Source organism: Neolamprologus multifasciatus, chromosome 23 (assembly GCF_963576455.1).
Source record: "Neolamprologus multifasciatus chromosome 23, fNeoMul1.2, whole genome shotgun sequence".
NCBI classification, from domain to species: domain Eukaryota; kingdom Metazoa; phylum Chordata; class Actinopteri; order Cichliformes; family Cichlidae; genus Neolamprologus; species Neolamprologus multifasciatus.
In genome coordinates, this window is record NC_140460.1 from 41,268,963 (window position 1) to 41,285,918 (window position 16,956).

General features: G+C 39.9%; 1 protein-coding gene and 2 long non-coding RNA genes across 4 annotated transcripts in view; 2 read left to right on the forward strand and 1 right to left on the reverse strand.

The window, feature by feature from the left end:
• dmd (dystrophin) overlaps positions 1-16,956 on the forward strand; it is a 316,485-nt gene that overhangs the window by 62,949 nt on the left and 236,580 nt on the right. For both annotated transcript variants that reach the window (XM_085150972.1, XM_085150973.1), the window contains exon 2: positions 10,467-10,528. In XM_085150972.1, coding sequence (XP_085007098.1) covers positions 10,467-10,528 — 62 coding nt within the window. The remainder of the gene's footprint in view (positions 1-10,466; positions 10,529-16,956) is intronic.
• The window catches only part of LOC146492385 (uncharacterized), a 76,921-nt gene that overhangs the window by 55,240 nt on the left and 4,725 nt on the right, over positions 1-16,956 (reverse strand). The gene's annotated exons all lie outside the window — the stretch shown is intronic.
• LOC146492387 (uncharacterized) lies at positions 1,512-10,459 on the forward strand. The gene is made up of 3 exons (XR_014872330.1): positions 1,512-2,915; positions 2,961-6,809; positions 6,853-10,459. It is a non-coding gene; the product is annotated as an uncharacterized LOC146492387 (long non-coding RNA).

Genomic DNA, 16,956 nt, shown 5'->3' on the forward strand with positions numbered 1-16,956 from the left:
ATAAACTTGACATATCCCATGTATCAACTCAGGAGTTCGCAGCTTTGTTTTTACACTTAATAGTTTGAAGTGTTCAACAAATCAAACCTGGATTTGACCAGTAGCTCATGGTCTTACTGTGTAGCACAGAAACATTTCCAAGCTTTTATCACAAAAGCAAGAAGCAATTTTTCTCTACTTGTAAATCTGAAATTGTGTTTTCAGTAAAGTACGACTAATGAGAATAAGGTGATAGTTTTGAATGTGTCTGTAAATTAATTCAAGTTAACTGAAGCAACATTTCTCTTTAATGCTTTGAATTCTCTCTTAGGCTTCCTGATAAAACAGCGTGAGGAGAGATTACCTTTTCCATAAAGGAAAGTAATTGCAACAAAGTCTGCTTTTATGAAGACATAAATTGGTGTGAGAACGATGGGCAATAAGGGAGGGACACTTTGTAGAACCATAAAAGGCATTATGATGGAGAGATGGCCTCTGCAAAATGTCAGCAGGAATGATCACGACTCTGAAAGAAAAACTGTATATACACCATCGCCCTGTGGTCTCTTTTCCCCTGGATGTTATCTCTGTGTTTGTGTTTCATGCATCAGTGTGTGCTTTCATATGTGCTTAATCCACATTTGTAGTTAGGTTAATCCTTACCTGGAAAAGAGCACACGGGGTTAATCTGGAACATGTGGGAGCTGCGTCATTTGACACACACATAACACAGGAAATGATGCAACGGCACACAATGGCCTTAATATATTTTTAAATATATACACAAGTGTTTATAAATACAACTAAAGACACTAAATTTTATTCCACTTTAGGATCAAATTTGTTTTTGCTTTTTAAACAGAAATATGACAATAACATGAGAAATATTTATTTTCTTATGTAACGCTGCACTTAGTTTTGTAGCTAAGTGCAGCGTTACATAAGAAAATAAATACCTGTCACCTGTCAAACTGTCAGAGGTTATTTTAGTTATTTGGGCAGTGAGTGAGTTTGCCTGTACGACCAGTGTTTGAGCACCAATGGAAGAAAGCAAGTAGCTAATCTCAGGAGGACAAACTATATGTATATATAGCTCTGTTCTGGGATGCACCCTGGACCCAGTGCAGGTGGTGGGAGACAGAAGGACTCTGGCCAAAATAACATCTCTGATGGACAGAGTCTCCCAGCTCATGCATGTAGATGTTGAACTGCAGAGCTGCTGCAGTGACAGACTGCTGCATCCTCGATGCATGAAGGAGCGTTTCTGCAGGTCCTTCCTCCCTGCAGCTGTCAGACTGTACAATCAGAACTGCTCCCAACAAACACAGATGTTTACATCTGCGCTGTAACTGCAATAAGTTAATCAACCGATTCGCACTACAACCTGGGTTTGCCTCTTATATGTAGTTATTTTTATTTAATTTAATAACTGTACAGTTCTCTCTGTTTATAGTAACCATTGTCCTTAATGTAAATATGTAAGAAAAATTGTGTATGTTTCTGTTCTGTGTCCTGTGTACTGTTTGTTTGTATGACTGAAACAGAAGCTATTCCATAATCCTAAACTGACGCGAGAAAAATACTGTTGCCAACTCTAGAAGAGGACAGCTGCCTTTGTCATGAAAAACCCAAAAAGCAAAGTCAAGATGGATTTAAACAAATGAAAAGAAAACCTTTAACAAATCCAGGTGATGAAAGGAAGCAGGCAATCACTCAGACAAACAGTACAACATGACAAAGAGCTGAGGAAATCTGAGGGCTTAAGTACATATGAGGTAATCAAGGAAACAGACGCAGCTGGGTAAAACAAGGCACATGTGAACAGAATCAATTAATGACCGAGAGGGAAGGCAACACTGAACATAATGCACATGAGATGAGTCTGTGAAGGTTCTCAGTCATCCAGGTCATTGTAGTCAAAGGAGCTTGCAAAGAAAAGCGTCTGGATGTTAATTGGAGAGACCAAACAGCCACTTCACAAGCGCATGGCACAACACAGAAGAGTCACCTCCACGGGACAAGACTCAGCTGTCCATCTGCACCTAAAGGTCAAAGGTCACTCTTTGAGGATGCCAATGTTCACATTTTGGACAGAGAGGACAGATGGTTTGAAAGAGGAGTGAAAGAAGCATCTATGTCCACTGTGAGCGACCATCTTTGAACAGAGGGCGGGGCTTAACACACCAACTCTCTGCCATCTATAATCCAGTTTTGAGATCCCTCCCCAGACGCCTTAACGCCCACTCACATCCTGGGCCCTCTGACCTCAGGAAATCACATGATAAGGTGGGGCCAGGTTTCACAATGAGCTCACCTGAAACTCTGGCTGATTGGGACCCACACCCAGTTCCACACCTTGGCTCAGGCGATTAGAGGATCATCAGGGGGTCCTTTTGTCCCTCTGTGGGGGGAAACTCCCACTAGGTTTAAATCTGGGACTCTCCACCATTTGACCTTAGAACTGAAGAAGCTTCTCGGATGAAGGTGAAACGTCTTCAAGCAACTTAAAGAAGTCCAGACGCTTTTCTTTGCAAGCTCCTTTGACCACATGAGATGAGAGACTATCAAAATAAAACAGGAAGCCTAATACGCTGAGACGGGGACTAAAACACTTAAACTTGACAGACCAAAGTAAACACAAAGACAAAACTGACTAAACAGAAACAGTCTAAGCTCAGAGAACATAGGAGGAAAGGAAAAACCTGAGAACAAATAAAGCAACCAATGCAAAGTAAATATTACTTTGACAACTGCAAAAAAGAATCAAACAGAAAATATCAACAGAAGACTGAAAACCCAGGATCATGACACCTTTAGAGAAAAATCTTATTTTAATTATTTTATTTTTTGAATTGCTTCCTTTTTTAGTTTAAATCATCATGTTACAAAATCATTTTTTTACTGAAGCAAAAATTAACATACAGTCCGCATTTCCTGTTTTTTTTTTTTTGTTTTGTTTTTTTTTAATCAATTTGTCTAAGAGCTGGGAAGCTAGCAAATAATCACATAAAAAAACTGATAGTAGCCAAGGTTGGTCATTTCTGTTTTTAAAACATCACCTGTGTTTCTGCGGTTTCACCTGCTTTGGTTTGAATGAAAATAACAACAGGTGCCAGAAGACAACGATGAGGCAATGTTGGAAGCCACTGACCGTTTTTCCCTCCTCATCCTTTTAGACTGAATTTCTTTGCGCTAGTTTTGTATTTGGCTAGGTCAGTGTCACTACTGGTAGCATGAGGCAAAACCCTACAGAGGTGATGCAGATAGTCCAGCTCCTCCAGGATGGCACATCAAAATGTGCTGTTGGAAGAAGGTGGATGGATATGGAGGCCTACCATGGAGGGATGCACAGACCTCTACAGGTTAGGCAGCAGCACCCTGGCTGCCATTAGGCATCAGAATGAAATTGTTGGACCCATTGTCAGACCATACCCTGGTCCTGTGTGTTCGAAGTTTCCCCTCGTGCACGACAATTCCCGGTCTCATGCAGTGAGAGTACAGGCCTGGAGAACGAGAGGATCGATAACCTGAGAGGAGATAATCCTCCAGTAGACTGACGAGACCAGTGCAAACATAACGGTGAGCAGAAGCAGTGGCATAATGCAGAGACATTTATCCAGTGTGTTCTGTCAATTGAACAGCAGTCGGCTTGAATTTTGAGTAGAGGGATAAAATGGGAATAATCAGCTCAGCCTTTTGTTGCTTCAGCAGGTGCGATGGTTTTAGTTACTCCGGTCTATTAATGGGTTCGTAGCTGTGTGAGAATCTGAGTGTCAAATTGTTGAGTCGCGAAGTAGCAGCGAAATAAATATCGCTGCTCTCAGTCACATTTTCTGTGTTGGCTGTTTGTGTGTCGGTGACACACACACACACATCTCTTTGTGTTTCACACAGACGCAGTAAGATGTTACACCCTTTCCCACACAATCTCTATAGTCTCTCACACACTCGCACAGGAACATACGTTTTCATGAAGGGGTGTTTGATGTACCGTCTAACAGGCTTTCACCCGCTAGGAGACAAGAGTCTTCACTCATTTCTCTTTTGATACACATTTTTATTCCTCCTGCTGTCTATTTATCATCATCTTTATCAGTCTATTTGGGTTTTTTGCATTCTGCCTATTTTTCCCTTCCTCGTGTCCTCTTATAGGCTTGGTAGATATCCCAGCTTTGTTTTTGCCTTCTTCCTGTTCTTGGTTGCTTGTATGGATTATTACGGCCACGTTAAGAAAGAAAAGAGTGTGGATTATTTTGAGAATGTACTTCAGAATTGGTTTTAGTTACAGCAGATAAACACAGTGTGGTGATAAGTGTGAGGGCATTGAAAAGATGGTGCAGAAAGCAGCATCTGGTCACAAGGAAAAAACACACAAACTGGATTTGTGCAAAATGAAATGGCCAGGAAGGCAGAGATGCAGGAATATTGATGATACAGCCTCTTATTAAGAGGATGCATGTTGTATCACAAGAGACGATAGGACAGCTAATCAGTTTGGTTCACGATCTCACCTGCACAGAGCGTATAGTAGCTGTGGCAGTTGTTTGGCTTGAAATGACAACTGAAATCTCCACATTTGTTTTTCTCAAAATAATATCCATCCATCCATTCGCTTCCGCTTATCCTTTTCAGGGTCGCGGGGGGCGCTGGAGCCTATCCCAGCTGTCATAGGGTGAGAGGCGGGGTACACCCTGGACAGGTCGCCAGTCTGTCGCAGGGCCAACACACAGGGACAGACAACCATTCACACTCACATTCACTCGCACATTCACACCTAGTGGCAATTTGGATTATCCAATTAACCTATCCCCACAAGCTGCATGTCTTTGGACGGTGGGAGGAAGCCGGAGTACCCGGAGGGAACCCACGCAAACACGGGGAGAACATGCAAACTCCACACAGAAAGACCTGATGGTGGAACTGAACTCAGGACCTTCTTGCTGTGCGGCAACAGTGCTAACCACCGTGCTGCCTGATAAATAATATTTAAACTTTAATCTCAAAATTGCGAATTTAATATTAAAATGGACGCTGATTTTATTCACTCCACAGCTCTTTTGTAAACCACACAGTAAACATGGTTATGTCTACTTGAGTTTTCTTGATTGTTTTGTTTTGTTTGCTTTTTTTATGGTTTTGCACTAAATGTTTATCTTTTGTCTTTTTCAACGAATGAATTTTGTGAGTCACATCGTCATGGAAATGTCTGGCCCAAGGCTCTATTTTTGCATCCTATTGTAGGCAGTTGGAAGACATTTTTTAATAAAGGAGGGTAAAAGTCAAACGTGTCTCTTTCCCTCTAGAGTTCAGGACATTTCCTCTGTTGTTTTTTTCATTTTCTTTTTCTTTTCTTTTCTTTTCTTTCTTCTCTTCCTTCCTCTGTCTCTCCTCCTGCTCCCCACCTGCAGATGATTGGTATCAGTTCCACATTATGGAGCCTATAAATGTACTTTTTCCTGGAAAGCTACACACACACACACACACACACACACACACACACACACACACACACACACACACACACACACACACAGAGGCAGATGCAAAACACTTGCACACAGATACAAAATGCACTCTCAGTCTCACACATTGCAGACATAAACACACTCACAGGCTGTAGCAGCGACTTGCCCCATCTGTGCTTTTTTTCTCGCTGAAGATAAAAATGCTGGATTGTGTCTGTGGCAGCCTTTGAAAATTTAACACACGTGCACATTTCTACACATTTTTTACTGACACTTACTTTTATTGCAGAGGCTATTTTTGACATTGATGTGAACCTAAGCTTGTAATCCTTTACTTCCTGGTTATTGCCCCCTCTCATCCTTTCCTTCTGTTTTCCATTCTTCTCATGTCCTTGTGCCCCTCCCTCTCTGTCCTACGACTCTTCATCAAGTCTTCCCCATCTGATCTCTCGGTAATGACCTGATCTGATTGGATTTGGTCTCATATTCCTTTCCCTGGCTAATAGCCATTACTGTTGCTAGGCAGCTGGGATCAAAACATTGGCAAACATGGCTGTTGCACAGGACCACTCCGACTGTAGCAACACTTATTTGCATTGTCAGGTTTCTTTGCCATCACGCAGTTCAAGAAAAGCATTTTATTCTAATAAATGCAAGTTCGAGGCAGATATGTAAATGAGTTGATCATTATTTCATGTCAATGTGATCTTTAGCTATGTTATGCTTCCAGCTTATTATCTATATTTAACACATTGGTGCTAAATATAGATAGCTATTTTATAATTACCATTTTCATATCAGTGCTGGGTGATTTCTGTCTCAGGGACATGCTTGAAAATACATGTTACTGCTGGAACTCAAAGCTTACTCTCAGAACACAAATACAGTAGGAATGCTAGGAACTGGATTTACTACATCGAGGGGAACCAGAACACTAGAAAGACACGAGGGTGGGAACCATGAGGGAGGCTGCCACAAAGACCAGAGGGAGACAGGGCGATAATATATCCACATAAAATGACAAGGCAACAGGTGGGGAACATGGTTGAACAGAATTAAAGAAGTTAAACTGAAAATGACATACATGGGACAAGGACCTACCAAAGTAAAACAGGAAGTAGCTAAAACAGGAGCCTAAACTTAGACAGAACAGAACTAAAGAGGGAACCCAGGCAACCACAGAGACAGGACACACAGACCACTCAGAGACAGCGACACGACTATGAGCCAAGACTGACTTCACAAGGAAATACAAAGGAAGGACAAAACACAGGTCGAGACACAGGAAACAAGAGAGGAAATGAGTAGAGGACGTAGATGTGATGAAACAAGAAGGAAAAGAGCAACTGAAAGAATAAAGCAAAGGTAACCAAGAATAAGAAAGTTCACTAAATATTATGAAAACGAGAAACATAAATACTAAGCAAACCAGGAATCTCATAATGTGACTATGATAAAGAGTTATAGCTCCACGATAATAACTTGAGCTTGTGCAAGCTAAGTGATATAGAAGCCTGATGTTAAATTAATTTCTATTAAAATAGAAGGAGATTGCATTACCTGTGTAAGAACTTACAGTTTATTTATGGGAATATAGTAACTTTTTCACCTTCCATTCAGCTCAGTTGTTTTCACATATTTTGATGGGAAATTATTTTAGCACCACTGAGGGGAAACTTTAACACACTCAGTTGAGGTATTGTCTCAACCTGGGTCATATTATCCTAGACTCTCATCCTGCATCAGCCACGTCTACTAAAAGTTACACTCCAATAAAACTAAAAGTTAAAGTGACGAATGGTAATCCAGCATGGCCCATCCGTCAGTCCCACAGGAAGTCATTATTTTGCAATTTACAATTTTTATGAACTAATAACTTCACCTTGGGGGGGGGGGGGGGGGGGCAGCCATTTTTCTGTGTGTGTTGCATCAATAACTTGCAAATCTTCTGACACTTTCTGAATCATTGTTTAGAGGAAGTTCTCACATTTCAAATTATGCTTCCACCACATGAATGCATGTGAAATGGATCTTCTTAGTAAAGGAGGTCATCACACTGACACTCGAAACAAACAAACACACTTTTCACCAGTTCATGTGAATGAATTGTGTATGGTGTACTTTTGGGGGTTTTATTCCTATTTGCATCAAGTTGTTTAAAAATGCATTTTAGGGTCATGTTATGATGTTAAATGAAGAAAGGATCCTTGTGTCACTTGTTAGATGTTATTCTATTATCTCCAGGTTGCTGCTTTTATAAAGCAGTTACTGATTTACTACATTCAGTATTTTTTATTTGATTTTTTACTTTATTCTTGGACTAAACCAATGAGAGACAAAAACAATGTTTCTATTCTATTCTGTTATTGCCGACATCTTTACTTTTTTGTTTGTTTGTTTGTTTGTTTGTTTACCTCTGATTATTTCAAGCCTCATTAGTTTCATTTACTGGGGTCTTAGCTGGTTTCCATTGCAATGACAATAACATTCCAGTTTCTTTCAAGGTAACTAGCTTAGAAACTGTTTAAAGTACAAAGTTTTGGATCCACTTGTATCCCTGTATGTCTACTTTCACCAAACATTTGATTTGATGTTGCTGCTCAGTTTAATTAACTGTTACAGCCATTTTCCACATAGTCGTCTATTTTAAAGGTTCAAAATGAATTGGACAAATAGAAATCATTTTAAATAGTTTTTAAACTAAACTTAAAGGTCAGTAGTGATATAAACCAGTTTAAAATAAAACTCAAAAAAGAAATTTTACATAAGTATATGAATGAAGAAAATGCAATTAACCCAAGACAGCAGTCAAACTCATGTTTATTTTCTTCTGCAAATTAGCAAATCTAAATATAGTTTTAGTTGAACATGAGAAATATTTTTTTGTGATGTTATGTTCTAAGTTGAAGGCGTTGTAACGTTTTTGTTGTTCAAATTTAGATGATGAGGATGTAAACCTGAGGGGGCTAAATAAGTATATACTTCTGCCTACTCCTTTTCAAAAAACTGCATGGAATGATTTTATGAAACGTTGGTGAATGTATATGTTTGAAACATTGCTGGTTGCTCTACTGGAGTCAGATCATGTGACTGACTTGGTAATTGAACATTTCTTTGCCTGGAGAAACTCTTGGGTTGCGTTTCTAGCATGCTTTGGGTCATTATCCATCTGCACTGTGAAGCACTGAGCAAAGTCTATGACTCTGCACGCTTTAGAATTCATTCTGCTATTTAAAGATGAAAGTCCTTATTTAGTGTGCAAGCACATATGTTGGAAATTTGCTATTTGATTTTGAAAATGACCCAGGCTCTTATTTCTCTTCTTTATCCCCTGAAGCTGTCAAGACAAACACACAAACACACAGTGACAACAAAAACATAAACTTTATACAAAAGACTGCTGCTATTTAATCTGAAGGCTGGAACCAATCTAGTCTTTGGTCATCAGTGTCAAAATGATCCTCTGTCTTCTTTTTGTCTTTGTGTCCTTCAGCTGTCGTTTCATATCGTCGGCTCTGTTTTCTGCCTTTAATTGTCTCGTCTAAACTGTTTTCAATCTTTTTTCTCCTCGAGTGGCTTCATTTTAACTGTTTTCTCGTTCCCTACATCTTTCCTTTTTTATCACTTCCATGCATGATTTTCTCCACCGCTTTTTGTCACTTTTTCTAAATTAAGATGGAGCTATTAAGGCTGGATTCCCTTTAATGAGATGCAGTATGCAGAAGTAGCTGTGTTCATGAATAATAGGTGTGTGTGTGTGTGTGTGTGTGTGTGTGTGTGTGTGTGTGTGTGTGTGTGTGTGTTTGCACATGTAAATCAGCTCTAAATTAGAGTTTAAGTTTAAGAGGACTATTGGTCATGGCCTTTCTCTCCCAGTGTGCAGACTTATACGCATTTACACTCAGTTATTGCACAAACACAAAGGTTAAAGCTGAAAGCAGTGGAAGTCCCTGGACCACAGGTCTCATGGTGTCCTTAAAGGACATTTAAAAATCATCTTATTAACGTACATTTAGTACGGAGCACCGCAGGGGACATGGGAGAAAATAAAATTAAGACGGACTTTTGCGAGATCTCGCAAAACTTTTAGTCGCATTCTTTGGAGGCCGCCAGCTCGAAGCCAACCGGGACGTTGAGGCACGATGTGCCGGGAAAGCGGTGTTCCTCCCGGCTGTAGTAGGTCTCGACCTCCCGTTAGCTTCGAGCTAGTGGGTGTCAGATCTCCGAAAACGTCGGAGCACTTTTGCAAATATGTGATGTCTTGTAAACCGAGCAGGTATCTGACGTTTACACAACTACATTCACACCTCAAAATATCTTAAAAGTGTATTTTGTGACCCAGAAAGAGTAATATTACAACTAAGTAGCTGCCGCCATTGTTGGAATTCAACTTTTGCGAGATCTCGCAAAAGTTCTGCGAGATCTCGAGTTTGTTTTGCGAGATCTCGCAAAAGTTTATTTAACGATTAAACATTAAATACAGTTGTGATTTCTGAGGCTAAATTCAGATGAATTTGTCCTCAGGAGCAGAGGTCTTCCTTTCTTGGTGCTGTCATCATGTGAGTCAGTTTCCATCTCATGCTGCACACCACACGGCAGTTAAGCTTCAAATGTAAAAAAGGACAGTTCCACAGGAATAACCCAGGCTTAAAGTCTTTAACAAGAATCTCACCAAGCCGTTTCACTCCGAGTGAGAAAGGCCTGTAAAACCAAATCAAATATGTGGCTCATCAAGAACAACATTTCCACAGAGCTCAGGTTAACAGTGACCACCTTTGATGCTGGTGGCCAACAGGATGTGGTGGGAACAGTGCTGCTGCCGGCAAAAGACAAAGGAGGAGAAGATGGGAAAGGTGTGATCTGAGGCAGCAAGAGAGAAGAAAGGCAGGATAGTAGAATTGAAAGAGACTGTCAGACAGTATCATGAGCGTGATGTTAGTTAGCAGAAAAAAATGAACACAAACGGATTCTTTTCCTTTTCTTTTTCCTAACTCTGTCGTTTTATTTTGTTCACCCCGACAGATGAAAGAGAAGACGTTCAGAAGAAGACTTTCACAAAATGGGTAAACTCACAATTGGCTAAGGTAAGAGAGCTTCCTGCTTCTCTAACTTGCACCTGCACACCTTACACCCAGTGAGAAATCATTTCATCAGTATGAAATAGTATCCATCTCTTGCAAGCATATCTCGGGTCTTTAGTAGGTTGAGCTCTGTGAATTCATATGTAAGGTTCCAACAACCCTGTGAATGAACCAGGATAGTGTTTTTGATAACTGGTAACATTATATCCAGTTTGATCTATGATAACATTTACATACGAATATGAATACATATAGATATGATGATAAAGAAGCCCTAGAACCATGTTGCATTAATCAGTTATTCTCCAGATGAGCTTTTCTGTGGTAACACTGACATTTATGGTTTCACAGATAAAAAAATGTCAGAATCTCAGCTAAAAGCTCAGCATGACCACTAAACACCACAAGAACAACAAAAAATTAAAGAGCAGGTAAAAAGATGTAAACACAACGTCCGAATTTCCCCCATCCACCCAATGACGTGCACACACACAAACAATGTCTCTGCTGAACACACAGATCTCTGTAGAGTTAAATCTACTAAAAGATCTATCATCTAATAAAACCTCCCACACTTGTAAAAAGTCTCACAAGTGTCAGATTTACTTTGACACCAACATAGATTAAACAGGGTTTGTAATCGTAGAGAAATAATAAATTCATTTTCATGTCTCAACCTCAGAAGGCTCCTAGTGTTACAAAGGTTATGAGGAGAGGTCATGATCCATTAGCACCTGTGAGAGCACTACAGATGTAATATTTGCTTTGTGTTCTGTCCAGACAAGCGTGGCAAGCAGAGCAGTGCTTGCTGAGTCAAATCTAAAAATAGAAATTAAAACATACCAGATTGGATGCTATCTCTCTCCTTTAATCTCGAATAGCTTAAACTTAAAATAAAGGAGAAAGACAAATTTCTCCTTTTAGCTCAAACTACATAAACAAAAAGCTTCTCACCTGATTTGATCTTTCACTTAAATTACTATCATGCTGTGGCTGCAATTGGCTATCGTTGCTGAAGCACACTATCCCTTTGTTCCCGTTTGAAACTGCTGCGTGTCTTTGTTTCATGGGCAAGCCGACCTTTTTAGTTTGATGGATCGTTGGCATCAGATGTGGTGGGAGAGGTCTGTAGTAGCTGGTAGACTGGGAATGATATGGCCCCGAAGGGCACTCCTGGATTCCAAGGTCTGCCGTCTTATACTAATTCATTGGACTTTCACCATAAAATACTTTTAAAAAGTGGGTAGGTCACTCTGTATAGAGTTAATGATTGAGTGGAAACAGTGGATTTGTCTGCATTATAGCCCTGGGCTTTACTAACTGGAAAACACTTTGCTTTAAACATTGTTCTGACTTTTTTGTTTTGGAAATTACTTTTAAACTTTTCTTCCAAGTCCTCAATATAGAGTTCAAGCTGCATAGCTGGTTATGAAAATATCACAAATGTTTGATGTGAGCTCAGTCTTAAATATCTTTGGCTTTAATGTTAATCCATATAACTCTCTGCTTGTCTTTGTGTCAAAGTCACTGCATGCTACTGGTTGGTGGACAAATATAGAGGAGGTCAGAAGGACAGTAGAGAATCCATATGGTTTCACACTAAGAGAGAGAAACGGTGGTGCTGTGAGGAAGTCAGGAGTACGAGAGACGTATGTGAGGATAGTGTACGACATGTATGAGCTGGTGAGGATGTGCATTAGGAGTCAAGTTGGGCTGATTACATCAGGGATTGACTCTTAGCCCCTTCTTGTTTGCAGTGGTGATGGACAGGATGACTGATGACAGGCAGGAGTCTGTGGTAGTAATGATGGTAGTAGATGGCACTGATTTGTTTGAGCAAGTGAAAGAGATTCTGGAGGTATGTTCTGGAGAGACTGTGGCTTATTGTCACAGTATCATGTTAGTCAACATTTTGTAATGGCAGCTCTGCAATTGAAGATGCATTTGAGGTTGCTGTTCTTGATACTCCCCAAAAATATTCTATACACATTTACAGCATGTAGCTGCACTGTTGTTGTGAGCACTGATACTTACCATAAAAATGTGATCTCATTAACAGAACTTGGCAACAGTTGGTTCAATAATTAATTAACCAATATTTGGGGTAATATTGGGGTTGTTGTGGGTCTTCAAATCTTTTCCATCAAGGACACAGTGGCATCTCTCACTTTTGGTAATTTAAAAAGCCTCAGTTTGTCCAAATAGGTAAAGATAACCATAATTCTGCTATGAATTGAGATATAGGTAAAGTCACAGAAACTGGACTTCAGATGTGGTTAAAAGTAGTCCGTTGGATGAAAGTTTTGTGGATTATGCCTACCCCACCCTGCCACCTTTGTTACATAGATTTCATCTGCCATATATGCAGATGGTATTTTGTTAGAGAGAAATAAGTTTCCCCTAAAATATAAATCACAATTGCATTTTGTTGTATGAGCACAAATTTTAGGAAGCTCTCTTTGCTCTTCCCCTCACTTGTGCACTGGTGTGTGCGTGCATGTATTATATGCCATTGGATCACTTGTACTCTTATTTTCAAAGTTCATTAAAAAGGTGCCAGATGTGTGTTGTTGGCATGGTGAAGGAGATTGTGTGAATGTACTGTGTATGCATGTTGGTGTGACTGTGTGAGTAAAGCTGTCAGAACCAATTCTAATCTTAGCCAGATGATTTAAAAATAGATCTCTTCTCTTCTCTATCTTATTTAATAGAGATAAACGGATCTATTAAATAAGATCTGTAGAAGTAATAGAGCTTGAATTGAAATGTTATTTGTAATTAAACATGTCCTAATACTTCAATTTCGCAAAACGAAAAGAGAACCCTTCTATGTCCAGGTTAAGAGTGGTTGAGCGGTACCAGCTAGACGTAGATGTAGTGTCCTTGTATCTCCTCAGCTTGCTGCTGTATGTTGTTGTTTTTTTAACCTGTGGATGACACTGTTGATTGTCTGCACCTTTGGGTTTGAAAACAGGTCTTGTCATTTGTGCTCATGTGCCAAACAAAGTTCAGAGTACCCAGCCTTCGTGGAGTCACTCGTGAGATGCTTGAGGGTGCTCAATCTGAGGACTCTGTCGTGCTACTGGAAGACTTATTACTGACGTGGGCAATGACAGTGAGACCTGCTGGGGAGTAATCAGAAGGAATGGCCTGCTTGATCTAAACCTGAGATGGTGTTGTGGTATTGGACTTCGGTGCAAAACACAGTTTGTCTATAATAAACACCATGTTCGAACATAAGGGCCTCCATGAGCTGTGGATAAGCCGTGGAACCTGGACACCATAGGCTGGCAGAGGGCCTGGTCCTCAAAATCTTCCACTTCAGCAAAACATCAACAACATTCCGAGGAAGGCTGACACTGCCCCCAAATGCAGCTTGTTCCTCACCTCGATTGTAGAGGCCACTGCATGGAGCTGTAGCTGCAGGATGATTGGTGGCTGTCATGGTGGGATCTCCTTCCCCCCTTTAATTTTTTCTTCCTTTCCGTTCTTCCTTTATTCTCTTAAAGTTTACATTGGTCTACATTTCCTGTTTTTCTCTCTCTTCTCTTCTTGCCCTTTTCTTCCCTTTTTGCTCTCCTCTCTTTCCTTTTTTTTTTACTTTTCCTTTGTTTCCAGCACTACCTGTGCTACATTTCGTTTACACACCTTTCTTCCTGTTCTTTCCTTCGTATCCTTTTTTGTTCATCCATCCTCTCTTCACATTGAAATGGGAGAAAATTTGCATGTAGGGGGCAAGGAAAAGTACATGTGGTTACCAAAGCATAATTAGCACCCCTTCCTAGATAGATCAGTCTCTCTCTCACACTCGCTCTGTCTGTCATTCCCATATGGATCAGATACAGTATATATAAATCTTATAAAGTTCGTATCTGTCTTGTGTGAAACTTGTATGAAAAGCATACAAGAGTGAAAACAGATATAAGATCCCTTGAAAAAATTATATAAATGAAACTTGTATGTTTTGGATACTTACTAAAACAATATATGAAAGTAATGAGAAAGTGGCCACTTTCATGAGTAAATCATATAAGCCTGATATGATCACTATATCAAGTAGGCCACATCTTATGCAAGTCTTTTATAAATTTTTTCTATTTCTTTTCCATGTGGGTACACACACACACACACACACACACACACACACACACACACAGATAATAGGTAGTGAGTAGTGAGACAGTAGGTGGAGCAAACTAGATTACAGGAGGAGAAATTAGAGACAACCAGGAAAGAGAGTATTGCAAAGAGATTTGGTACGAATAGAAAGGCAGTGAAACACTATCACGTCTGATTTAAGTGTGATTTGCTGCTAAGAAAAAAAGAAGCACTGCACAAATATGAGGATCAGTCACCAACAGGAAACTGAATACTTTTTTTTACTTTCTTGTTTGCACCACAACTGTAAATTACTTCATATGCATTTACTCTTCTGATGCTTCCATTTCAAATTCAAATTCAAATGCTTAGACAACTGCTCGTGACCTAAAATAAAAGACTATGAATAGGATAGGAAATAAATGTGAAAATTAAAATAAAGGGTAAATTTAACTAGGAAAGAATAAAATAAAATATAAAAATTAAAGTTAAAAATAAAATAACTGTACAACAAAATACACAATATAGAAAATATATAAGAATATATGAAGAAATATAGAACAATAAGAACAATATATAGATATATAGAACAATAAGAGCAGCTGTACGAGTAATAAATGGTAATGAAAGAAATGTGATGTCCAGAGTTTTGCAATCCTCATATTTAAGTGTCTTGTGCAGTGCAAATATGCTTAAAGTGATTTATTTAAGTGGCTTGTGATAGAGTGATTCGATTTGATGACCACGCAGTGTAGTTGTGCAGCGGCCACTGGTGTAAACAAATGTCCAGAATGTCCAGTGTGTGTGTAAGAACCATATGTGTGGGTCAGTACTGTGTGGTGGTGTGATTGAGAGACCGTATCGCCTGCGGGAAGAAGCTCCTCCTCAGTCTCTCTGTGTTGGTCTTCAGGGAGCGGAATCGCTTTCCTGACCTCAACAGAGAGAACAGTCCGTTGTTGGGATGGCTGAGGTCCTTCACGACCGTCCTGGCCTTGGTCCAGCACCGCCTGCTGTAGATTGAGTGCAGGTCAGGGAGCTCGGAGCGGATGGTGCACTCAGCTGAACGCACAACCCTCTGTAGAGCTCGTCTGTCCTGCAGGGTGCTGTTCCCGAGCCAGGTTGAGATGTTTCCCGTCAGGATGCTCTCTATGGTGCAGGAGTAAAAGTTCCTGAGCACCTTGGAGGGCAGTCGGAAGTCTCTCAAGCGTCTGAGGTGGTAGAGACGCTGTCGGGACTTTTTCTCCACGGTGTTGATGTGACAGGACCATGACAGGTACTGCGTGATGTGAACCCCGAGGTATTTGAAGCGGTCCACTCTCTCCACTGGGCACTCGTTGATGACGGGGGTCTGGTAGTTCCTCTCCATTTTTAGCAGAGACAATTTATTTATTTATATCTACATTAGTTGTTTGTTATATAAGCATGGGAAGTGGGCAGGACCTGAGATCAACTTTCCTCAATGTCTAGTGACTACCAATAAGAATGATGAATACTATTTATTTACATATAGTAGTAAGTACTTTAGAAGGTCTCCTAGACAACCCAAGCAGGAAAGCCAGCTTATCGACACGTGGCCTTATACTCCTGGGACTGGTAATTTGTCTGAGTCAGAGCTGACAAGAAGGAGAAAATGTGTCACAGATCAACTTACTCCATCCATCTTCTTCCACTTATCCAGTTCAAGGTCACAGTACTCCATCCCAGGAACTGTGAGTGAAAGCCAAGGTACATCCTTGACAGGTGACCAGTCTGTCACAAACAGCTCCGGCTAATGGGTGAATAAGGCAAGTTGTATAAAGTGCTTTGAGTGCTCTGGTAAAGTTGAAAAGCCCTATAAAAAACTAATCCATTGTCATTTAACATGTATTTATTTATTTATTTATTTATCTATCTAAAGCTCATCCCAATAATTGAGTTCGGGGTGTTGGTGCACTGATTGACAGCTATCCCTGTCAGAGTCTGTGAGACGTGATCCAGTCCTGGAGTTGATGTGGAGTGGATCTCTTTACTATCTATGTGCTGTTGTAGCCTTTTTTAGCTGACTTATTTTGTGGCTTGCTATGAGGTATATCTTTATGAATGGTAGGGAGTGCATGCATTAAAAAAAAAAAAAATTATATAAATTGATTTACATTAGAAATGCATAATTGATCACATACATCTATCAATAATTCTGTGATTGTGTCATGAATTAATTAAAAATTGGAAATGAATAAATGCTACATTTAAAACATAATTGATTCATAAAATGTATCAAAAATGTTTAAAATATTAATAAATAGTATTAAAAACACAATACAGGTTATGAATGCAGCTTGCTAAGATTAGCTGAT